This window comes from Nylanderia fulva, unplaced genomic scaffold (genome assembly GCF_048542155.1).
Source record: "Nylanderia fulva isolate GAGA-0341 unplaced genomic scaffold, ASM4854215v1 Scaffold8, whole genome shotgun sequence".
NCBI lineage: Eukaryota > Metazoa > Arthropoda > Insecta > Hymenoptera > Formicidae > Nylanderia > Nylanderia fulva.
The window spans coordinates 4,699,450-4,726,856 of record NW_028190916.1 but is presented as its reverse complement, the minus strand read 5'-3'; the positions used below and the strand labels follow the sequence as shown (position 1 = coordinate 4,726,856).

The following is a 27,407-nucleotide window of genomic DNA, read 5'->3' as shown; positions in this document are numbered from 1 at the left end:
CAAATCACGAATGATAAAATCTCGTTAATATGCAAATCTGTAAAAATATATATAAAAAGTTTCTTACAGTCTGCAGAAAAAGCGAAACGGCTCTCAATTCCCTAAAAGTTTATTATACAAATTAAATTTTCAAACTACATTTAAAAACTCTATCAGAAGGTCTCGTGACAATGAAATAAAATAATATCTTGCCGCCCGGTTTATCATGCGAATCGAGATATTTAATTGTAAAACCGAGAAGTTTCGCCCAGAGAAAGACAGAGCGCAAAAGAGAAAGAGAGAAGAGATAGAGAACTTTCCAGAGATTCGAGATCTCGTTCCAAGATTTACCTCGTTATCGCTTTCGGATTGATAAATCCTTCAATTTCGTTTGTTCATTTCCATGACTTTATAAATAGCATTTCCGCTAACTCTATCCAGAAAAGAACAATCTTGACGCGATGTCCGCTGCAGTAAATTTTTCGTGACAAATGAACCAAGCGTGATAAATATTCATGTTCGCGATTTTCCCGCGTTTTTATACGCGATTATTCTTTCGCAGGTTTTCGCGTCGCGCGCGCGCGCATTCCTTTTTATATTAACGAATATTTTCATATAATAATTACTCTCTCGAGTGCACCGATGGTCACCGATTTGTCACCGTGACATACACCGTCGTATTAATAAAAGAGTTGATGGTATGCAAAAAATTTCATATTAAAAATTTCTTTCAAACGCGCACTTCGCATCAGTCTAATTTTGTTTTTCTGACCCGATGGACATTCAGAAACCTTTTTCATAAAACTTTCATTATTTCGATTAGTAATTCCGATAATGTGCATGCGGGCTATATATCGCCGCGTGCTTTTAGAGGTAATATCTTTCCTGTGGAGGTCACCTGTATTTATTTTTTAATTTGCAGCGACCTCTCGAAAATATAGGAAAAGCTTTTTAATATTCGTGGATAAAAATATTACACGTGATAGACAAATAACGATACCCGCGAGAAAATCAAACGGATATCGGCAATTCTCCGAAATATCCGTGGCGTGAATAATAAATTGTTTCCTTAGCGTTGTGGAATCGCATATGCGCATGTGTGTATACATATGTATGTGTGTGGTTTGGTATCCCGAGATACTTTAACTTCATTTCTTTCGTCAAATGTGGGTGAATTTTTTGCTGTCATACTGGCGGAAGAGCAAAGGATCCATGTCGGTCGTTAAAAATGGGTAATTTGTAGCGAACACGTGCCAACCCTATACGTGCTCGTTCTCTGTTCTCACAGCAACAATTTAGAGTAAGGATGATGCAGTGGCACAATACCAGTCGTATATTTGAGACTATAGCTCGTTTGTCCTCCCCTCCTCATTTTTGAAAAAAAATTACATTACTTGAGATTTGTGAGATTCGCGCAACGAATTATATTCGAAAGAAGATTTTGCAGCGAAAATTACGACACATATTATTGGTTATAAAAAATTGCAGAGATTATATATTGCGAATAATATTCTATATACAGGTATAATGGTCTTCTCTCTCTCTCTCTAATCTCTAATACTTTTTAAATTTAATCCAGGCTGCCAAAAATTCATTTTAGAGAGATAGCTTTATTCCCTTTATCTCTTTCTCTCTAGCTCATTCGCGTTTTCTGTACAACACCTGTATCTGGAAGCTTTGTAACGTTATATTCAAAAGTGATCCGACATTCTGTTTGATCTAATGAAACTTCATTCGAGTACCGAAGCGACGACGCGTGCGGTTCCCATGTCAAACGAAGCTTCGATCCTATCATTTGAACGTCCATTTGGCATTGACGTGAAAGGAAACCATCTTGTCAAGAGCGGCAATAGACAAAACTTAAGTTCATATTCTGTTACAGTGAACAGTGAAAGCGCATCATTAACGAAATACTCCATTTTTATTCATCACGTCATATATAATGCAGCGAGAAAATGTATAAAAAATTTACGTATTCATTACATTTATCAAAATACCTAGCATTAATTCTCTTGCGAGAAATTATATTCAGCATAAAATGCTGTAAGCGTAAATTTTGCAATGAGATTATACTTTTTTCAATGACAGTTCTTTAAACATGTATTTATTTTGGTATTTTAATCCGACGTAAATAATTCTCTCATTGACGTATTTCGTGTATTACTCTAAATACTGTATTAAAATTGCAGTGAGATAATTTTATTACACGATACGAGCACGAAGACTTGATATAATACGAATAACGTCACAATTGACAACATTAATCCCGCAAAATTCGACGTCACTCTGGACAAAATGAACAATTCGGAGCGAGAAGTGCGCGCTCTTTAGATTACGTTGTCAGTTATAGCGAGCAGAGATGAAAAGTAATAAAGATGAGAGAAAGAGAGGGAGATCGGCTATATGAGTGTCCACTTGTGGTTGGAGACAACAATTAGCTCGGGTAACACCCGAGAGAGTTTGAACGTGCGAAATATTGGAAGAACGTGTTCGGGACACACCAAACCGAGTATTGAAGGCAAACGATTGTTAAGACAACACAATAGCCTGGCACGCACGTTTGCAGTCGGATTTTTCCTTTTTTCCTTTTTAATCTCGTTTTAACTTGCCTGTTGCACTATCGTAAACTGTACACCGATGTACGCCGGCATTTTCTCTGTACAGTGCCGGAATTAGGACGCCTAATACGTAACGTCCGGCGGAGTCACGATAACTGACCGAGCAACCGGTAATCTCATCCGGCTAATCAAATCAATCGCATGAAACTCCGAGCCTAACTCCCCGCTACATCTTAAATTAAACGTCTGCTCTTACAACCAATTAGCGTAATACGAGCTGACCTAAAATTTGTTTTGCGGCTTCATATCCCTTAACCAATCACGGGCCGGAGGCGAAAAATGGTTACGCTAATGATTTTTAGGTCAGATAATTCCAAAATAAAAGACCTCTTCTCCAGCGTTGTCCGATATTCGCGCGCGCGGAGGAGAAACGGCGCAATAATATATTCCAACAATATATGTATATATACACAAGCTTTCGTGCGATCGTTATTTTACAACGTCGTCCTATCGCGCGTTAATAAAAAATTATAAAGCGATACGGGGTTAAGGACGTTCATCGTAAAAACTCGGTGTTCATGTTTGACGTAGTCTTAGTTATTTGGTTCGTCAGGGAAACTGTAGCTGCAGTTGGGTCACTTTTTTCCTCTCCTATTTTACATCGTCACGACACGAAGAGATATTAAGTGAAAACGGGGTTTCCTAGACGAGGTTCGCGCCGAAACTTTTATCTTTGAAACATGGCCCTCTCTCGCGGGCGAAGAAGAAACTTTTTTTTCCGCGATCATAAATATTCATAGGAGGACAAAGAGTAACGCGCGGGAAAGGAAACGCGAGCCGCGTTGTCCTTCCTTTTAAGCGGAGAAGAAAAGATTAAAAAAATTTTCCACGCGATATACTTCCGCACGTGGCCACGTGCTTACATGTAAAATGGATGTGCGAAACTTGTATGATATGACCTTCGTATGAAGAAAGAGAGGGATAAGTGGTCTCAACTACGGATCATTTATCACGAAAATAATAGTGGAAGGCGTTTCTCTTTTTCTCTCGTAAACATAATCTATGCAAGCTACATATGTATACGTATACGCAATTGCGTTATTAGAAGCTTTTGAATAATGGAGCGGAATTTATGAGAGATTCGCGCGCGATACACGAGGTGCATTTCTAACTTAAATGTGCTTGCATAGCACATAAACATACGATCGTGCCATATACCTATTATCAATGTGATGCGCGTAATGCGGTAATGAGTCTAGAAAATATTCGTTAAAGCTGGGAAATAGATAAAGGAGACGTATAAACTCGATAAAAAGATAGATTAAAATCGCACAAACCTGTGTTCGTCGAACAGCATACGTTGTAATTTATAGTGCAGGCTGAAAGGTCAAAATGCAGCGCGGAAATATATGTACATATATAGTCGCACAGATGTTTCTTTGCGAATCGATAAGATAGTCGCGGGTAACTATATCGTCGATAAAACATAGTAATAGCGCACTAATAGGAGCTTTGAATCTCACATTTTATATACGATTTAAATTTCGCGGATTAAGAGGCAATTACAATTCATATCGGAAATGAGAATATTGTTAGTAAAATCCAATGGGCATATCTCGAATGCAAATTGATGGAATTTAATCATTTAAATAATATTTCATTTAGAGATAAAGTATTATTTGAAAATTTATTTCCCGCGAGAGCAATAGAGATATATATGCAAATACCTACGTACGTAAGAAATATTTACAAAAATCAACATAATTAAAATTAATTGAAGTACAATTTTTGAACTTGCATTAATCATTTCATATAATAAAAAAAGTAATTGGGAAAATAATTGAATAAAAACGTGTTTATTTCGAAAATACAATAATCGTCGTTATTTGATGCTGATTTCCAGAAATTGGACAAATGTGTATCATGTGTGAAAAAAGGATGAAAAAGAAAAATAAAATAAAGGAATGATGAGAAACAGCTGTCTAGAAATAGATAGTGATATTTAAGCTAGCTTTTTACGATAAATACTGCGAAGAAATCTAAGCTCCGTATCTTTCTCGTTTGACACGTCTTTGTGCCACGGTTTTTTCTGCGGAATGGAATTTATTAATAATACGGTGACTTTGTTACTATTCCGTCGAAACTGAACCTTTGTTCTCTCCTTATCAAAGTGTTTTACAATTTCGTTCACCTGTATTTAGCTATCTATGCAATAAGGAAAACTAAGATAAATAAAGTGTCACTGCCGCAATTTTGTAACAATCATTATGTGTGTTCATCGTAAAAAAAATATCCTGATGTTTGACACAATTAATTTAATAGGTATCATCATCATCCTTTTTTCACAAAATAAAATATTATTTCTAAAAAAAGATAAAAAACCAAGTACATAAAAGAGTACGTAAAAAACAGTTAATTTATATATAACAAATAAAAGTTTAAACATCAAAAATTTAAAACGTACTTGACGTTTTTTATGCTTTTTTTATAACATCAAAGTTTTTCACTCACCGGTCGATGAGCAAAGTTGACAGCTACGTTGATCTGTAACATACAAATAAAAAGTTCAAATTAGAGCAGTGTCCAAAATAAGTAATTTTCATTAATATTTCAAAAAATTATTATTGCACGCATTAAATTTTATGTTCGATATTTTAGGTACGATAATAAGCAAATATTCAATGGATTAATTTTATAAAGTCCAAAAAATTCCCCCAAAAATGAGCACTTAGCATCGATTAATTCGTCTCGTTGCTATAAAATATTTTCTTAATTGTAAAATAAATTATAATATAATTCTTAATTATAAAATATTTGATATATAATATATATTATATATATATATATATATATATATATATATATATACACATATATAACGTAATTATATAAGATATCAATGTTTAATATGTTTAATTTAATACATTACAAAATAATTATTAATAAACAATTAATCCAACAATTAATAAACAGTCGTTATTTAGATGATTAAATTGATTGTTTCACTCTTTTGTTTATAAACAATAAGCAAAACTGCACAATTATTAATAATTGTTATAGTAAATATGAGCTAACATTATAACTATGCATTTACAATATTTATATTCAAACTATATTACAATTATGTATTATAATTCAAATTACATGTTTTTTCATATTAATTATAATGATTAGATTATAACTTAGCAGTTTAATATTTTGGTTATACCGGGGGCGTCGTCGGATTACTCGGACGCGTCGATACGAGACGGGAATTCAAATAATTGTGAGAGAGGATTGATGGTTAATACTGAATATATTTTAAGAACAATCTTTTCGTGGTACAGGAATATATAAAGTTCGTGCGGATTACAAACGTGCGACTGTACGCGGCGACTGTCGGTAGCGGAATCTCTTTATGTCAAACGCTCTTCCTATCGTTCCCTTAAAAATTCACCTTCGATAGGCTTCGAAAATGTTCTATCCGTTCATTTCTTTTCTGTAACGTCTCGATGTTTTTCGTCTTTCGTCTCGTCTGTTATATTTTATTTATGTTTGTTAGTCAGTGTTCGTATGTATGTATGTCCGTATTTATATACGTGTTTTCGCTATTAATTTCAGGGAAGTATGTGACGATGTAATCGCCACAGTACTCCCCCGCCAGTGCTATACCGATAGCACGATACGTTTGCGTGATGCACTGTTTTCGCAAAAGTTTTTTTTTTTTCCGATGGCAGACCGAGACGAATGTTACCATTTGCTCGCCGTTATAAATTCGAGCGCCAAGTCGAGAATAAATATGACGTGACGAAAAAAAAATAAATAATAAATAAATAATAATAAATAACAATAATATAATAAATAAATGCTAATAAATACCGACAACCTATACGTGAAGAATTTTCGCTGTACTTAACGTTATTCTGTCGCTCGTCGCTCTCGGTCTGAGACTCGTCCATTTAAATTACAAGAATAAATATAAAATGCAGAATATACAAGTTCTCGATACGCGTCAAATTTTTCTTCTCGCGTTTCGCGGCTTATGTCGCTGTTGCCGTGTATACATAAATTTTCGACGATAACACAAATCAAAGAAATTTGAAATCACGAATACTAGTCAAAAAAAATTAAAGAATCGCGAACCGTATGCTTAAAAATTTTTTTTTATTATTTCCGTTTTTCGGTGATTTCTCACGGGTTTGCTGCACATCCTGGCTCCCCGGTGCTACAGGCCCGCCTGGAAACGACTCGGGAATCGGACCTTTCTTCCCGCTCTCGTCGTTCTCTGGCTCTCTCGGGGCAGCGGCCTCGCGTCCTCTCGCGCGCCTCGCTGCTCGACCTCGGTGTCCCGGTCTCGTGCCGTCGACTCTGCCGGGCTGTTGTTTTCTGGCTCGCTCTGCAAAATATAAGCCGGTTTAAGACGGTCTATTGAGACCGTTTTCTCTTTGCCGTGCATACGCACGACAAAGACTTTGTCGCCTCGGCTGATGACTGCGTACGGCCCCTCGTACGGCGCCTGCAATATCTTTCTCGGTCCCTCGTGTCGCACGAACACCTGTTCGGCCGTCGCTAGGTCCTTGTAAAGGAACGGCCGTCGCTCCCCGTGTCGGGTGCCGTCCACCGGTCGCAGCTCCTCGAACTGCTCCCTCAGCGTCCTTGCGAAGTCGGCCGCGTCGTCCTCGCTGTCCACAGGTCGCCGACTCAGGAATTGCCCTGGGATCCTCAGCGTCTGGCCGTACACCAGCTCCGCTGCGGTCGCCTGCAGGTCGTCTCTCCACGCTGCTCGGATCCCGAGCAGCACCGTCGGCAGCGCCTCCGTCCAGCGATCATTCTGTCGGCATTTGATTGCCGCCTTGAGCTGGCGATGCAACCTCTCGACCATTCCATTGGCCTGCGGGTGGTACGCCATCGTCCTCAGGTGCTGCACTCCCGTCATCTCGCTCAGCCGTCGAAAGAGATGGGACTCGAACTGGCGCCCCTGGTCCGTTGTTACTCGCACGGGCGCTCCGAATCTGCAAATCCATCCCTCGTAAAATGCTCTTGCGACCGTCTCCGCCTCCTGGTCTCGTAGTGCGAACGCCTCCGACCACCGTGTGAAGCGGTCCACGCACGTGAGGCAATATCGCATGCCCTCTGAGACGGGCATCACGATAATGTCCAGGTGCACGTGCTCGAATCTGCTCGATGGTACTGCAAATTTTCCTAATGGCGCCGAGACATGTCGAGCGACCTTCGAACGTTGACAGGGCACGCATGCACGCGCCCAGCTGCGGCAGTCAGCGTTCATCGACGGCCAGACGTAGCGCTGCGAGTCTGCCCGTCGCCTTGATTCCTGGGTGTGCCAGGTCGTGCACCAAGTTGAATGCGGCCCGCCGAAAGGGTCTCGTCAAAAACGGTCGCGGTGTCGATGTCGTCGTATCGCAGTAGACTTGTATCCCCGTTCCGGGAATCTGCACCTTCTCGAGTTTTATTCCGGTCTCTCGCCTTGTATAATCGTCGAGCTCTTTGTCAGTCCCCTGCGACTCCGCCAGTGCAGCGTAGTCCAGGGGAGAATCCAGCTCCTCGACTCGTGATAACGCATCCGCCACGACGTTCTCCTCGCCTGCCACGTGCCGGATGTCGGTTGAGAACTGCCCGATGAGGTCCAAGTGGCGGAACTGGCGCGGCGTGCTCTTCTCTGGTCGTTGACGAAAAGCGTAGATCAACGGTTTGTGATCCGTGTAGATCACAAACGCGCGCGCCTCCAGCATGTATCGAAAGTGTTTGACCCCCAGGTAGATTGCCAGCAGTTCTCTGTCGAACGCGCTGTACTTCATCTCGGATGGGCTTAGCTTCTTCGAGAAGAAGGCTAACGGCTCCCATCCGTCGCTGCCACGCTGTTGCAAAGTCGCGCCGATGCTCTGCTCCGACGCGTCAGTGAACAGGGCGAGCTCTGCGTCTATCCTGGGGTGTCGCAAGAGCGCGGCCTGTGCCAAGCTCTCCTTCGAATTCTTGAATGCCTCCTGCGCTCGCGGTGTCCACGATATCGCCGCTTTTCCTTTGACATTGCCGTGGAAGAGATCGTTCAACGGCGCTAGCATTTCGGCAGCTCTCGGCAGGAATCGTCGGTAGAAGTTGAGCATGCCCAGGTAGCGTCGCAGCTCCTTCGCCGTTCCTGGCTCTCGACACGCGAGGATCGCCTCCACACGTGTCGGCAGCGGTCGTGTTCCCCCGTCGGAAACTTCGTATCCCAGGAACTCTACCTTCTGCTGTCCGAATACGCACTTCGCGGGGTTGATGGTCACCCCGTATTCCCGCAGACGTTCGAATACTGCTCTAAGATAGTTTCGATGCTCCTCTTCCGACGTTGACGCGACCAGAATGTCATCGACGTACGCGTAACAAAAGTCTAATCCGCGTAAGACTTCGTCGATGAATCTCTGAAACGTCTGCGCCGCGTTTCTCAATCCGAATGACATGTACGGAAATTCGTACATGCCAAACGGTGTGGTGATTGCCGTCTTCGGGATATGCTCCTCCACCACTGGAATCTGGTGGTACGCCCGCACCAGATCTATTGTTGAAAATAGTTTTTTTCCTCCGAGGGCCTGTGCAAAATCCTGGATATGTCGCACAGGATACCGGTCCGGAATCGTCCTCGCGTTGAGTGCTCTATAATCGCTGCAAGGTCGCCATTCTTCGCCCTTTTTCGGCACCATATGTAAGGGCGCCGACCAACTGCTCTTCGAAGGTCGCGCGATTCCGGTCTCCACCATTCGTCGGAACTCCTTTTTCGCGGCCGCGAGTCGATCCGGAGCGAGTCTTCGTGGCCTGCACGCGACAGGCGGTCCTGGCGTCGTTTCAATAAAATGTCGCGTGGCGTGGATCGTTTCTTGAATTTGTCCGCTCGGCCTCGTAATGTCCGCGTATTCCACCAACAACCGGTGGTACGGCGTCTCCCCTGTGATCGTCTTAATTTGCGGTACGTTGCAATGAATACAACGCCCGCGTGCGGTCAAGCTCGTCAGCTGATCGACGAGGCGAGAATTGCGCAGATCTACGAGGAGGCCATAATGCGCGAGGAAATCGGCACCGATTATTGGCTTCGACACGTCCGCGATCACGAAACGCCACGTGAAAGCCCGTCGCAATCCGAGATTCAAAGTTATGTTTTCCGTCCCGTATGTATATATTGGTGTGCCGTTGGCGGCCGATAACTCGTAGGTCGATCTCTGTCGTGGCCCTCGAACCATCTTTCGAGGGAACACGCAGAGATCCGCGCCCGTGTCAATTAAAAAATTCGTTTTCGTGTTTGTGTCCGTCACGAATAAGCGGCGCGCACTATGTTCCGGGTCGCTTGCCGCCTCTAACGTCCCGTTCCTGCGTTTCCCGGCATCTGCATCGAGCAGGGTGGTCTGCACTGCCGTGCCTCCGCTCCAAACTGCCAATGATACCAGCATACGCCGCTGGCCGGTGGACCACGGCTGCTGGATCGCGCTCGCGGGCGTGAACGTGAACGCGAACGAGGTCGCGAACGACGTCGATCATCGTCGCGATATCGGTTATCGCCAATGGATTCAATCGACTTACGTATGGCCGTCAGCTGTTTTGCCATCTCTTGCTGCATCGCAAGCCGCATTTGCGCCAGTCGCACCTCCATCCTGGCTTCCAAGGCCCCGGGATCGCTCGCGCCTTGCGTCTGCGGTGGCACAAATTTTGACGCCTCGGCCACTTGAAACGCCGGTGCCCGGGTCGCCTCAACAATCGCATCCGCGATATCGGCCAGCTGCTCGATCGTGTCTGCCGTGCGCGTCACCAGATGCGGCTGAATGTAAGCCGGCAATCGGCTAAGCCAGATCGTCCGCAAAACGGGGTCGCCAACCACGTTTCCAGCGAGGCTGCGGAGGTGTCTCAAAAATTGCGACGGCTTCCGATCTCCAATTTCTTCATGTTCCAGGAGCCTCCGGGTCTTGTGCTCCTGTGACAGGCTCAGACGCTTGACCAGCTCCGTTTTCAATGTTTCGTACGCGTGCTCCGCAGGCGGGTTCATGATGATATCTCGCACCTCGGCAGTGTAATTCGGCCCGATGGATGTTAGGGCGTAGCCGAATTTTGTAGCATCGACCGTGATTCCGGCGGCCTGGAAACTCCGGTCAACGATATTAAACCAGAGCTCCGGATCCGAAGGCGTAAACTCTGGCATTCGCATGCCAACACGGTTTATCTCGGGAGCGGTGAAAAAGTATCCCGGCGGCTGCTCCAACCTGGCCGCCTGCATCGCACTCGAGGCCGCCTGCATCGTGATCGGGGCTGCCTGCTGCACTTGCACACGCGGCTGCTCGTACGCTCGCGCCTCCGTCTCTACGCGCGAACCGATCACTCCATCGTCTCGCGTCACAATCATGTCAAATTGTTTTTTTTTTTTTTTTTACACGAAACTGGTCACTGTCACTTTTCCGGGTCCGATCGAATAGATCGTCTCACCGGTCGTCACAATAAAAAGTAAAAAATGTACCGCTCTCTCACGCGAACACAAAAGAATCGCGAATTCCCGCTCGCTCGCGATCACGTCGGGGCGTCACCACTTTGGTTATACCGGGGGCGTCGTCGGATTACTCGGACGCGTCGATACGAGACGGGAATTCAAATAATTGTGAGAGAGGATTGATGGTTAATACTGAATATATTTTAAGAACAATCTTTTCGTGGTACAGGAATATATAAAGTTCGTGCGGATTACAAACGTGCGACTGTACGCGGCGACTGTCGGTAGCGGAATCTCTTTATGTCAAACGCTCTTCCTATCGTTCCCTTAAAAATTCACCTTCGATAGGCTTCGAAAATGTTCTATCCGTTCATTTCTTTTCTGTAACGTCTCGATGTTTTTCGTCTTTCGTCTCGTCTGTTATATTTTATTTATGTTTGTTAGTCAGTGTTCGTATGTATGTATGTCCGTATTTATATACGTGTTTTCGCTATTAATTTCAGGGAAGTATGTGACGATGTAATCGCCACAATATTTCCAAAATATTGATTACAATATGCATACTGCATTTACAATATGTATTACAATTTAAATAGAGAATGCGCTTTAATCTGCTATACATTTTAATATATTATTAAGATATTTACATTTTAAATACTTACTATAAAAACAAATATTGCAATATACACATAATCAATACCTAAAAATTATTAAACTGATAAAAATGACCTGGCTTTCAATTAATATCAAAATGCAATATATCATTCGAATTGTAAATAATTGTGTAATATTAATTGTAGTTGTAATTGACCGTAATATTGAGATCCCTCGACAGGGCTAACATCGTCTCAAACTTCGGACCCAAGTTCTAACTTGAATCGATTTGGCGAATATCGTGCAGAGGCTTGCTATACACTTGTTATGGGCGCAATATGCATAATGGTGCATCCAGTAATGGCACGCGGTATGCCATTCCATGAGGATGGGCATGGTTCGATGATGTGCATAGGGCGTTGTCATTTAGAATGCAAGCGAGACAATCGACGAAGGGAACACGGCAAGTTAGTTGCCAAATATTCCTTCGAGAAACATATACCGAATTAAATATAAATCAACTGTTTCTGTCGCAACGCATACGTTACATTTTTCTAAATTAAAATCAACTTAAGATTGCATTTAATATGGCACATTCTCATTAAACAAGAAACCATTCCTAACTATTGTGAATAATACTTTTCCCAAGTCAAAAAGAAGACATCTATCAAAATTAATTGTCATAGATTTTCAAAAAATGAATACAAAATATTAACAAATTTTAAGCCAATATAAGATTAAAATGTGAGTGAAAAAATCACAGCAAACATCTTGATAAACATTTCAAAATAGAATTTAAATAAAATATTGATTGGAAAACCACTCGTGTAATAAAATATGTATGTCGTAAGTGAATGAATACCTATAAATGAAAAAAAAAAAAGAGATTTATAGATTAAACTTTTGTGCGACGTCGATCGATTTATGCATATATCTGTGTCGAAATATTTCGTTCATCCCGAATCAAGTTTGAAGTTCTTCCATGAGTATTCTCGAGCAAATTCCTTTTGTATTTCCGAAGCGTTCGCGAAAACTTGACGGAAACTTCGAAACTCTCCATTTCAACTTCGCGCCTATGAAGAGCTTTCACAGCGCAATAGGACCTTACAATTGTCAGACAGGATGAACGACGCGACGGTGATGTGAGCAGTTAAGCGAAATTATACGTACCAACTTGGATCACATTATGCATAGATTACTTTACACAAACAACGTACTTGACTGTACTTTACAGGACAGTAGTTTCACACAAGTTAACCGCGTGACTAATCATGTTATCTTCGAGGGAACCAATAGCCTTTAAACGACATCCCGGTGCATTAGAAGACACCTGTATGAGTATAACTGTATATAGTATACGAATAATATACACAGATAACAGTGATTGACTTAACTAGAGGTTCGCTTGACTCGTGAGGCGACCGCACCATCTGCGCAAGTAATTTTGCGTTTCGTCTCAAACACGGGAGTCGCTCCAGGCTAATTGATCGCTTTTAACTCATTAGCCTCTGATTTATGTACGCGACGACGAGAACGAACCATTTTGTCGTGATAAAGAAAATTTAGATATTAATGAATATTAAAAAAACAATTGAAAATTGTTTTGACATGCGAAAAAATGTCCATAATTTTATAATAAATTTCACAATACTTCAAAAGTTAGAATCTCAAGAACGCAGATATTTATTACGTTTCTATTGTGAAAAATGAACAAAATCAGTTGTAACGTTACAAAGAATGTCAAATGTAATTTTAAAAAGTTTTTTAAATTTTAGGTTGCATTTAGGTTGCATTTATCCTATTTATATTTTTATTTCATATTTTAGGACACATTATTTCAAAAAATAAATAATTGTAGCATTACATATATAAAATGTTCAATCTCTTATCCGCTCTGAATTTATTTCTAAGTGTTTACGTGTTTCATTCTATTTTTTTCTTTTGTACAAATAAAATGAAGATTAGAAAAAGAGAGAGAATATTTATTTCATTTTAAAATATTAATATACTAGCCAGTTAATTTAAGTGCAATTATATAATTTTTATATTAATATATCGAGATGATGTTATTATCTAAATTAATATTGATATATATATATATATATATTTCAAGATAGAAACGAAAAACTCTTTCATTATATTTTCATAATAGAAAACATGCATTTTAATTTATCTAAAAAGGAAGAACTGAACATTTTAATTTACCTAAAGAAAGAATTGAACGAGTTGACAATACGATAAAAAAATGCACGTAAAATAAGGCGAGGTTCGATATACAGTTAACGCGAGACGAAAGATCAAAGCGCGATTATCTGCAGATCACTAGTATAGCGAGGTATAGCGTCCAACGTGCGCGAGACTCCTTTTTCATTAAAGAAGATCTGTGCCAACGGAAGCTAAGCCCCTTAGAAAAAAAACTTGCAATTAAAATTCCACTTCGATTTTCTTGCGCTCTCTCCAGTATAGACCTGTATAGACTTTAATAATCAAATCAATTCCGCTTTAACGATCCCCCGAGAGCAGACTCGTCGGAGACAAATTGAAATTCCGATAAAGAGTTACGTTCTCGCGCTAATACTTTTGCTCGCGCACGGATAAAGACAAAAAAGAGCCGAGAGAAAGAGAAAGAGAAAGAGAGAAAAAAAATCATATTACTTTGAAAGTCTCTTAGAAAATCACAAAGAAGCTTTGTTTCTCGTCGTCTCATGTTTGATTGATCATCGTTTGCCAATTTTGCAGTTGCGCAAACAGCCAGTCATATTCTATTACTGCGTTAATGAAAATTCTCGGTCTATCTTTATCAATATATAATGATGCCGTGCGCATATATGGTCCGCGGCGTTTATTTGCGATGATGGAAATGTGGCAATTAGCGTGGGCGAGGCGTATATACGTGTGGGCGGATTGTGTGTTTCCGCGTCCAAAACGAAAATTGAGAGCTCTCTCCTCAAAATTACACCGGACGGATATTGATAGGAACAAAATCAACGTGCAATTTTCCGCGAAGCGACTTCGACTCCGTTCCCGGACTCGCTGCACATAATATATATCTACCTATCAATTGTTGGATCGCAGAGAAGCTGATTGCGTTACCGTAGGCAAATACGCGAACGCAATTACGGCGCACGAAGACGACGACGACGACGACAAGGAGGACGACGTGCACATATGTAAGTACTCTCCACGGGAAAGGTATCGTCACCAATTCCGACAGGATGCTGATAATGCGATGGATAGGTACTCTCCGTATATACGGATGCGTATAGAGTAATAAAGGCACGATTTTCATCTCGCGTTTAGATCTTAGCTTTATAAATCCAATTTGTTTCCACTTTCGTATCCTACTTTTCTACGCTTCTTGCGAGAACATTGATTGAAACGATAGACGGAAAAATCGAAAAAATTCAGTCGATGTAAAAATATTTGAAATCGGAGAGGATAATTCTGTCGTATTAATTATACAGGTAAAAAAAAAAAAAGAAAAATATCGGATCGAAAGTTCCACAAGCAGATTGAATAATGAAGGATTCATAAGCATAAAATAGCGCTGATGAGAACTCTCCGCGCGCGAGATCTTTCGTCGAGTTTAAAACAACGTTAATAAACTTCGAAATGTTGCTGGTGAATTTATCATACAGCAAAACAAGTTTCTTTCTTCTTCTTTTTTTATAAATAAAAAAAGAACCTTACGACAATTATTATATTTGCGTGAAACTTTCAGCAACTCTCACCGTCCGTCCGCATGGTGGCCTAGCATTATTTGAATAAGCGTTATTAAATTCTACTCTTCTGCGAAATAAGCAAATATAAAACATAAATAAACACAAAAAAAAATTGCCTCTGTCTATTACGAAACCAGTGAAATTAACGCTGTGTAGTTGGTGAAATATTAAACAAAGAGGGTAAACAGCGGAGATTCTTTTTTCCAAAAGTCTCCGCCAATCATACATCTAGTTTTTGTTTAACGCTAATCTTTACTTAAAAAAGCTCGAGATAATATTAGAGAGAGAAATGTACACGGGGAATCGCTTTGATCAGAGGAAGTAATGTTTTCCTATTTGAGCAATAACTCTCACTTTTCTATTTTAAATTTGAAAACACATAAAAACAATTTTTTGATAATTATTACGCTCTTCGGAATAAAATATTGAGAAATTAAAAAATTCTGTTTCTAATAGACAAATTTCCGCGAATTGTCATAATTCGAAGAAATAACTCAACGGTGAATAAAAAGAAGAAAAAGCCAAAAGACGCGTTATTTTATGACAGGCTTTCAAGGTTTTATCTCCGTACCGCATATAATTGAAATCGCAATTCACGGTTTGCAATTAAAAAAGTTTAAGGGTATGCTTTAAACGTAAACGTGCAACTGCACTCTTTGTACCACATCTCACGTAAAGGAAGCCGGCTCATCGCAAAAACCGCATGTCTACGAAAATTATCACTACGTGAGAAGATATGAATAAAACTGGAAAAGTGCACATCCTTGCGCAAACGTCGCTGATATGCTAGATGAAGAGTGCGCGTTTAACGTGTTTTATACCGCGGATGTTAAATCTTGGTGAACGCGCACAGAAGACAGATTTTTCACTTCCACAGATTACCGCGGACCATTCTGCATTTTAATCCTCAAAGGATGATTTGCAATCACAATCTCTTCCTTTTCACACATCTTTCTAGCGCTCTCTTGCGCGATATTATCGAGATTAAAATAAATCGAAAGTAAAAAAAGAAAAGAAAGAAAAAATCTAATTTACTTTAATTATGTAAAAACTTATCTCTCAATATAAATAAAAGGTTTCACGTAAAAAAATAGTGGGCGTGATCGTTTATCATCCATGTTCATTTTCGCGTTTCATTTTCTTCGCGGTTAATTTCAGTATATATACGCGGAGCTCCGTTCCTTTTTCCGTCCAGAAGACGTCTTTGAAAAGTAAAGGTAATTAAAGGGTTTCGCGTCTCTCTTTTTAATTTTCTCCCCTTTCAACCGCTCGCTCCGGCGATCCCGTGCATACAACAGGCGGGAAAGAATTAAATATTCATGTCGCCGGTTGTGGACGTAAAGCCACATATACGAGATGAACGCAATTAAATCGCTCATTTCCAAGAGAAAATATGAATGTGATAAGTTTATATTAGTACCAAAAGACATCAAGCATAAAGATTATGGGATGTTTATTTCCAAATCTGACGTACCGTATGCTCTCTCTCTATTTCTTCAAGTATAAGAAGTTATTGAAGAAGTACTGCAAACGCGATATAAAATGCATGCAGGTTTCGTCAAAACGAAAATGAACATAGAGCGGACGTACGTTTCGTATTGAAAAGCGCCGACTCCATTTGATCAAAAACGTGACTTTTTAAAATAAACGAGTCCTCTTTCTCTCTGTGTGTATGTGTGCGTGCACGCGCGCGCAAGGGCTGTGCAGCATTTGATGACACAAAGCGCATTATTGACGCGGCCGATCGAAACCGGACGCTGTACCGGTTCGCTTTGTAACCTTAAGCGAGACCGAATACGAAATACATGAGTATATATGCAATGTGGAAATATGCGTTTCCGGCCGCGTATTTTCAAGCCATATATACCAGTCGCGCGTTTCGAGAAAATCTCGAGCGCGCAGAACTTTTTATCGCCGGAGCTCGTTCGCTCAAAATCGTTTCGCGTGATTGGCAACTCGAGTTACGGTGTTGCTAGAGCGAAGTTTTTCTACTTGAGGAAAGAAAACTGAATGTGAAAAGTACATATGTGAAATATACATATACACACGTTGCAAAATAAAAAAGTAATTGACTGCTGTTTTTATACAAAATCACCGATAAATCTTAAATTAAAGTATACGTGCAAAATATCAATGATGATGTGTTTTGGATATATAGATTACATATGTTCGAAAAATTTTTATAAAACGATCAAATTAATAACTTTTATTTGTGCGATGTAAAATTTAAAATGTATTTCGACATACTTGGAAAATCTCCCTCGACACTCTTTTATGATTTTGCACTATCGTGAAAACAAATATCTCAAAAATTCTGACAACTATATTGTGCGCGAAGTGTTTTTATTATGACAATGTTCAAAAATGAACAATTGAGTATAATTTTGTGGAGAATGTCAAAAGCGATTTTACGAAAGAACGAGTATGACGGATGTAGAAGATTAGATTTTACGTACAAACATTTTATTCAGGTAGCTTTATATTTATTTATAAGCATAGCACTTTCATTTCAAAGGTTATGAAAAATATTTCATTAATTCAGCATTACACGAAATACTTGTCAGTATCCTCCCGAATTTTTACTTTCAAAAATCAATACTTTTAAATAAATTTAATACTTTTAAATTAATATTTTTAAATAAATTTAAGTATCTTTTATTTGATTTTTCATTCTTGAGAAAATAATGTATATCTCTACCTGTATTTCTCCGTCGCTGTAGCATCAAAATACCAAACAGTTAAACTTCAAAATTATTACTTTTACTTTAGCACGAAGATATTCCTAAATTACATTATTACACAGAATATTTCGTGACGTACTCAAAATAATTAAATTCAAATAGGATTATCAACACTGTTGCTTGCGTTTATAATGAGTAAAAAATATATATGTAATATATATAATATATATCCTACTTTCTTTTCACCTTTCATAAAATTACGTATCTCTTTATGAAACATATAATATATAAAGGCGCAGGTGTTGCTTGTTATATTCTCTGAGAGTTTTTTAACCGAAGCTTAGCACTCTTTCTCTCTCGTGCGAACTCTTGAATCTAATTATACACGGAAAATCCGGGTCACGTCTCACGATTGAAAGAATATTTTAATACCATAGCGGATTCCTACTGTCGTGTAATTTCACTCGATAAACCGAGAGCGACGACTCTCGGGAAAAGTTCATCCGCGATTGTTTCGAGAAATATTCAGTCTTCTCGCTGTCTTTCTTCTCTATTTTTTTAAGTAAAAAAAAAAGAACAAAGAAGAGTCAGAGTCATTATATACATAATGCCTGTATAAACGGGACGCAAAGCTCCTATTTAAGCGAACGTTTCACTTTGAGTTTCAACGAAGAACGTAGAATTCGTGGTCGTCGCGATCTCGTTTCGGGCACGAAACGTCCAAATGCTTTATTACAGCGGTACATCGGGAGACGTATCAATCCTTTTGATGCATTAACGTGACGACGTATGTTGTTGCAACGACGTACCCACCGTAAAGGATGATACGCGTGCGATTGGGTACCCGTTACATACTGCCAATCGTGTACACGCATGATGGAAATATGGAGTAAGCTTCCCGGATAACAGACGATTATGCACTGACGTGCAGGTACACTAAGGATATCACGAAACAACGTTTCGCAGTATATCGGCTCGGCTTTGACATTGGTAATTCAATTTGCATAATGAAATTTCGTGTAACTAATAAGTAAAATACAAGTACCAGAATGTAAGAACGAATAAATATAAAATAAGATATTTTGTATGATCGAGAGCAAAAACAATCTTTCATCTGGCTTTGAATAAAAATTTGATTAACGAGAGATGTGATCACACATATACTGAATGTTTCTATTATATATTTACATGCGATGATGTGATCATATATTGAATGTTTCTATTATGTATTTATATGCGGTGATGAAGATATTTCAAATGCAAATTGCTGAAAATAATTACATTTAAATATAATTTGTAAGTTTAAATAAAACAATATTTGAAAATGTTATTTACCACGAAAGAGAATGATAGATACAAATATATTGAAAATATTTGAAACACAAAATTAAAAATTGAAATAATATTTAAAAATTTTGAATTCTTATTTCAAATGTTATTTAAAAAAAATTAAAACAAAAGTATGACAATAAATTATAATACACACATTTATTAGTAATCATTATTTAACTACATATAATTGACATCGTAAAAATAATATTCTCTTCTTCAAATATTTAATTCATATAATGAGAGAAATAATTATTTCGATTATTATATATTTGACGTCTCTAATGGAAAATATATTTAAACAATTTATTTCTAATTCGCAAAATTAACTGATTATAAGTGTTTCAAATAAGATGTGATAAACATATACAAACCTTTTTTTTAATATTAAATTATTATATATAAATTATTTAATAAATTTTTAATCTAAAATAGGAGAAATATTTCTTTCATGCGCGTTTGTATGTATGTGTATGGGTAATTTATTTCAAATTTTCATTTCTATCTTACCCTCTTCCGTCTATACATATAATAAGAAAAAAAATATGTAAAAGTTGCATGTGTGTGCATCACATCTTTTGAATGCACATCAAGCATTTTCTAAAGACAGAAAAACGTCTTCCGGATAAAATTAAAAATAATCACATCAGCTTATAATATCACAATGCTCTCGTCTCGTTTCCCCTAAAAACGCAAATAAGAGAAAATTCGGCGGAAAAAGTTTCGTAAGGAGTAATAAGTATCATAACTCGCGGCAATGTCTTATTCAGTGTACCGCGTAAGCTAGAGATGTCTGTATTAAGTTTAGAGTGCCGTAGCGCGAGATGAAAACCCGACCTGCCCGACACGGTAGACAAGACTCTCTAAGACCGAAAGAAAGAAGAGACGAGCTTGGCAGGAAAGGTGCCGCACAGTGATCCCACTTGATGGAAGAGATTCGAGAAAATGGCCCGTCTAGGCATACGTGATCTCGTTTGAAAGATACATAGCACCGGGAACGCGACGAGAAGATCGGTCCTCACATGACGTCAGAGACGTATAGAATATTCGAAAAATGGAGCGGCGAGCAAGAGATCCTAGGGAAGATTACTCCTGAAGAACCGTCGAGTCAAATATATATATATATATATATATATATATATATATATAAAAGTATATATGGTATATATGTATATACCTACCTACCAATTTACGTTTCAAGAATCTATACTTGCAGGGGATTACTTCGTCCCAGGAGGATTGATCGCAGCGATTCGCGTTTTAGCGCGAAGACCCTTCGCAATTTTCGACGTAAATAAAGGGGCAAGAGGGGGAAGGGAAGGGAGATTTATCAAAGCTTTCGACGAAAGGCCATTTTTGCGCAAAACGTAGCGCGTGTACGCACGTGTCGCTTAATCGAATTTTATAACACATACGTTATAAAAAGAGTAAATAAAAAGAAACTTTTTCATATATATATTGTTCGCAAATACACACACTCCCGATCAGTCGCCTGTGTTCTCTACGCGCGATTGAATTTAACACCTTCCACCACCTGGCACCAAGCGGGTCGTTTCAATATAAATCGCTCGTCGACGTGAGCGAAGGTCGAAAATTTCGTCACCACGCTGCGAAAGGCAATCCAGAATCATCCTGCCCGGATACGAGTTGCAATTTCGAGACTCCTGGACGAGCCATCGCTATAGTGGAGATCGGAGTGTATATTCGTTTTATTACTTGCCGCGCGAATCGCTCCTCGAAATCGTTCATCGAAGTACAAACATAAAATAGACGCAAATGCGTGCAAATTAATAAATTTACCTATAAAACGTATCGATAAAATAAACTATACTTGTAAGATGTTGCTATAAAAACAGTTCAAGATTTTTGTGAACAGTTTTTTCTATCTTGTTTAAAATAATTTACAATATATATAAATAATATAATTATATGTAACTATTATAAAAATCTATGAATATTAGCAATTACTCGGAAATAAATAACTCTAATGTGACTATATGCAATAAAGTGTCAAATATGTATATTTAGTAATAATCGATCGAGCCGCACAATAGAGCTGTTGTCAACATCCCGTTCGGTCTCGCCGTTTGACTGATCGCGCAATAAAACGAATACGGGAAATTTGAACAATATAAATGAATCTGTTGCGCGCCGAGGTGAGAGATACGAGAGAGGACAAGCCATCGAACGTCCATCTCGCGCTTATAGAGCTGCCCTACGGAGCAATAAAACCGAAATCCAATTTACAGATACAATTGCAAATTTCTGCGATAAAACACCAGAGATCTGATCTCGCGCAGCAGTCTTCTCTCGTAGTTACTCTGTTTCGCGATACGCGTGATTAATATGAGTATTTAATAACGCAATCAAAAATCTCTCTCTAAATTTTCAAAAACTAACAACGCATGTTATTAAAGAAATAACAACAACATGTAAAGTTCATGTAACATTTGCAAACGGAAATATTGTTTTACAATAATCGAAAATTTATATATATTTCATTAATTTCTTCTTAATTAGCGCGAAGATCGTAAAACGGACTTTTCTTGATATTCGCTTTATTTGCACACGAGAGACGGTTATCGGAAACTCTGTATACCCACGGAATATTAAATTACATAAATATTTTGAAATACAAATTAATTACTCATTAGATAATTATATGTAATATGTATATTACAAAATTCTATATTTTATACATATACATATATAGTATAATATAGAGTATAAAATATAAAAAATATATAGATGAGAATTAATTAGCAAAGTTACTTGATTATTAAACTATACCTGTAAATAAATGCATGTTGATATAAATGTGTATATAAATGTAATATTAAATTCTATATTTTATACATATACATATATAGTATAATGTAGAGTATAAAATATAAAAAATATATAGATGAGAATTAATTAGCAAAGTTACTTGATTATTAAACTATACCTGTAAATAAATGCATGTTGATATAAATGTCGTACAACCGCGACGGAGTTAGTTGTAATTTAAAACGAGGAACTTGGTACATGTATAAACGATTTACTCACGGTCTGATCCCGCTCGTAAAGTTAAAATTTTAGAGACCCATTCTACTTTGTTATTATTAAGACAAAAGGGTGGAAGGGCGAACTGTAAACGTTCGTAAAGTGCGAAGTTTCAACACAGCGCTTTCGCCGCGGGCACTAAATCCTTGCTTAGCACTTGTCGGGTAAGTGTAGCGCTTATGTGTGGCGACAAGTGGACGACGCCCGCGAAACTTTTGTCTGCCTAGCGAAAACATTCTCACCCCTAACGATGAGACGAGCAACATTATCACGGTAGACACTCTCTCTTAATTCCGACGTCATTTATTTAGCCTCAAGAAATCAATACAATTATGTCTCTATTCAACGGAAAATTTTATTAGAAGATTCTCTTTGTTGCACGCGTATCATTAATTTGAATTAAATTTAATTTGAATGAAATCTCACTTCAATTATATTCAGCGGAAAAGCTTTTTTGTTATATGTATTGTATAGTTAATTTTTATTATCTATATTTGATATACTCGTATTAAGATTTTGAGGAGAAAAACTCGTAAATAATACTTAACAAGACATCTTTTCGCGTTTAGCGTATTTCGCTTGACAAATCAAAGGATTTTGTTCTGCAGCATACGAGACGATTGTTTATCCAAGCAAAAGATTTTGCTTAAGGATTAACATTGTCGCGTTTGTATTTAGTCAAGCGTGTTCTCTTCTCTCTCTTTCTCTCTCGCGTAAAAAAAAATACCAAGCTCAACTTTTCCGTCCTGTCGGGAATCCTGATACATATCCGTGTCAACGGTAAACACGCGTACATCTACCGTATTTGCGGACAAACAAACGAGTGCATCGATCAAGTTTGCGCAAGTTCCTTTGTTAAAAACATTTACGAAAAGAAAGACCGATCTGCCATCAGATTTCTCGCCACTCTACAAAGATATATCCAACGAGTGTATTCAGTCTCTCTGCAATATTTAAGCTTAGAGCTTATTAATATAGGTTATTTTATTAATATACAGACGGGGAAGAGGGAAAATCAGAGGCACTAAAACAAGCTTAATTCTATTTAGCTGCACCAGAATTGAGAAGAGACTTGGGCAACATTTATATCTCGTGACGCATTCTCAATTTATATGGCAAAACCTAGAATAAATGATTTCAATTCCAGGAAGGTTATTGAGACTTCAGAAATACATTTCTCTTTCTCTCTTTCTCTTTTGTGTCCGATGAGAATGCTGTGATCAAATAAATGGCATTTCCGATTGATTTATTAAAAAGAATTTATTCCAAAGAGGAAGAAATGAGAATCTAAAACAACATTCCTCTTTATATACCCTAGAGTTCGTTGATGCGCATATTACTATCGCAATGTTACGAAAGAACAAATTCAGCGTTGCGGGAAAATATTTACCTGAATTAAGTGCGCAATCGCACAGTTCATTTAACGCCTCGTCGAGTTTTATGAAAATCGATGATGCGGAAAAATCAATGCTCCTTTTTGTAAAAAGTTTATAAATCTCCATATACATAATAAAATTTAATGACGAGATATAATAATGTCCACAAACGACCTATCGAGTGTATGAAATTAATATGCATTGTATAAAAATCTGAAGAGAGAATTAAATAAAATTTTATATATTATTTTATGTGTATGTGTGCATATCTATATGTATAACTATATATATATATATTAGTCTTTTTCCTCTTTTGAGATAAATGGATTTTATATTATTTCAAAGGGCGCCACGAGACTTCATCGATCTTACAAAATTACATATCATATAATGACGGTATAAACGGAACAACAAAATGCAAAGTGAATGGTATACGAGAGCTCAATCTCGCGTGACCGCGATAAAAATTCAACGGAAAATTATATATTCGTCATATCGATATTCTGGTCGCGCGCGCAAACGTAACCAATTTAATAGAAAATTGAACGAAATAATAATACACACACATATACAGACGTCTTGTGTCTTTTTTACGATAGAGAACCGTACAATTTCTCATAGGATCCATACACTTCGATCGTAGCTTATTTCATTCTCTCTCTCCCTCTCGTTGGGTTTTATTATCTCTCGACAAAGCCGCCGCAAAAGGTTGCTATATCCAATTTTACTTTAACGCCCTTTTTCTCTTTTCCACTTTTGCTTATTCCTTTTTACTTTTCTTTCCTCTCTTTCTCTCTTTTTCTTTCTAATCTGCCCTCTACCTACCCTAATCTTCGTATAGTAAAGAAGCACAACACAATCGTCTGTGTAAGATATGTTAGAAAAGGATCAGCCGGAATTTGCATTTCCCTGTCAAAGTACGATATTAACCTCAGTCTCGGAGCACTCTGTATTCACCCGGTTGTTAAGCCCACCCTGTCTTTTGACAACGAAGAGATTTTCCTTGTAATCTGCCTGCTACGAAGCTTTCTCCCCTATCCCTCTTTCACCTTAAGGTTCGCCATTTCCACTGCACTTTTGCGTCTCTCTTATTTTCGCAAGCCCGAAAAACCGATAAGTACATTTGCCATTACTCCGCATCGGGAAAGAATCATTAGAGAGATCGAGAAGTAAAACGCGATATTTCAATTACAATGTAAGTATAATCTCCCGCGACCAGACGACTCTTTCACAAATATAGCGCGTACCGCCGGCCTTACATAAATATCGGCAAAATACGGAAAGCGGTTCAACGTCCGAAAATCACGCCACGGATTCGTGACTGACGTACGTGTAACTCGAAATCGTTCGCGAAATATCACGGAAAATCCTCGAGAGAGCGAATTCGCCGATGAAAATGGGACGCGCGAAAGAGAGACGGAAATCCCTGGGATTCCACGTGATCGCGGGAAATGATTTTTTTAAATAATTTCACGCTCTCGTGAAAATTTCGGGAAAAATCTCGCTCTACGGACGATTAAGAGGGAGAGATATCGGGAACGGCTCTAGCTTCGATCGAGCGGAATTCTACGCGGAATCGTGCGCGGGAGGACGCACGGTAATTAAATTGGCCGTAATACCGTATAGCTAGATATCCACTCGCCTAGTCAATCCGTCAATTTCTCTACTGATCGCATTTTTTGCGCACTGCAGGTATATGTATCGATGCCGATGCGCGTCATTCCGAACGATTGATCACAAATTGACGAATGGCCGATGCATGCCGATACCTTCCATATCCGCCCGCCATTCTTTTCCACATCGTTCACGTGTATAATTTTTCCGAGAGCGATTCTCGTCGGCATTTACTTTACGACGCTTTCCCGTAAATTCGTTCGTTCTCGCCACACGGCGCGATTGCGCGAACAACTTGAACAAACAATATTTTACATCGAGTGAAATATGAGCTTTTATCCAAGAGCGAGCGAGAAAAGTTGAAACACTATATCTTCCTTCATATTTATAACATTGATTTATTTTTATTTGCCTCAAATCTTTTATTTTTTATGTTTTTATATAGGTATCTAATTTGGATTTTAAATATCAATATTATCATTTATTTTTAATTTTCTACTCATTCGTGACATTGTTGATATATACCTATATTTGATTGCAAAGAACGTTTAGAATGTTTGAATAAAAGATTTTTCAAAATATCGAAGTCGATCATTTTTCGCTTTCGATAAAGTACCTACACCCAAAAAATATACTTGACGTGAATACTGCACGCGCGGAGATACATTTTTGAAGAAATATATCATTGAAAAAATTCAATTAAACTACCGAGCGTGGATGCTAGTGATTGAATCTTTGATAAGGCAATTTAAGGACATTTGGGAAATTCCGACACTTTTATAATTTAGTAGCATGTGAAAACTAGGATCTCGAAAACACTGATAACTAACGCTAATAATGTTGGAAAATGTCAAAAGTAAATTTTTATATATAAACTTAATAATCAAAAATTGCACTTGGTTAGATAACCATTATTTATTCATATATAATTGTATTTTTATTTCATTTTAAGAACTATTCATATATTTTTATAAAAATATTATATTATTTCAACATTATGCATGATGCGTGTTTGAATTTCCGTTAGATCCTTCCTATAAATCCTACAGATCTCCTATAATATATAATAAAAAAAAGAGCACAATTTTTTTATCAACATTAAATGCGTATATTTATTTTTAAACGTTTATATAATATTTTATGATTTGTATTCTGTGTTGTATACGCAAAATAAATTATTAAAAAAAATAAATTATTTTACATCGTATAAAATATTAAAATATTATTCAGTTAATAATAATTAAAGCGGAATTATTATATTTTATTTTTCAACATATCACAATGCCTTTAAATTTCATATACACACACACACACACACACACACACACACACACACACACACACACACACACACACACACACATATATATATATGCATAATTAATAATTAGATTATATTTGGAGAGCAAATTTATGGAAAATCGCATGATAAATATCGAAAACACAGAAAACAATAAATCAATTACTGGAAATGCATACATGGAGACGTTAATCTACGCTATCACGTGGGCACGACGAACAATAACGAGCAGACACCGAGCGCTTTCACGAGTCGGCGGCTTTTCGCTTTCGCCGCGTTTAATTGAGAGCATGATGAAGCTAAATGAGAATTGATAGCAGAAACAGGAGGGATAACATTACAAATCGATCCATTAGTCGTGCGATCTGCCACATACAAATTCGCATCGGTAACAAATGCACCCCGTTTTCATTCGGTTTAATCGATCATTCGCCACAATTTTCGCTCAAAAGAGAGATTCACATATTATTTTTTTAATCAATGTCTCGGATTTTCCAGTGTGTTATCAGACCGGGGATCCGCACTTATCAAAATAGACAGAAAAAGAACGCTCCATATAAAAAGTGACAAAGATTAAATTAAACGCTTGTTTATATATATATATAAAATTGTATTTACGTTTGCGTTATATTTCCACATCCTGCGCGCTTGTCGATTATTTTTCCGATTTTTACAAAATTTTATTCTCTCCCCATTCTTGTTGAAATAAAATCATTTCCATCAAATGCGCCGATAGATGCGCATTCTGTGTATATATCCAATCGCG

At 38.2% G+C, this 27,407-nt stretch overlaps 2 protein-coding genes across 2 annotated transcripts in view; one reads left to right on the top strand and one right to left on the bottom strand.

Annotated features, from left to right (window-relative positions):
* Positions 1–27,407, top strand: part of 5-HT7 (5-hydroxytryptamine receptor 7) — a 119,633-nt gene that overhangs the window by 19,114 nt on the left and 73,112 nt on the right.
* LOC114942425 (uncharacterized) lies at positions 9,696–10,913 on the bottom strand. Its single transcript, XM_029317784.2, has one exon. The coding sequence runs from the start codon at positions 10,897–10,899 to the stop codon at positions 9,862–9,864; it is 1,038 nt and encodes a 345-aa protein (XP_029173617.1). The 5' UTR covers positions 10,900–10,913; the 3' UTR covers positions 9,696–9,861.

Excerpts from the sequence above, each read along its gene's own strand:
- LOC114942425 (XM_029317784.2), bottom strand. The coding sequence starts at position 10,899 with ATGATTGTGACGCGAGACGATGGAGTGATCGGTTCGCGCGTAGAGACG.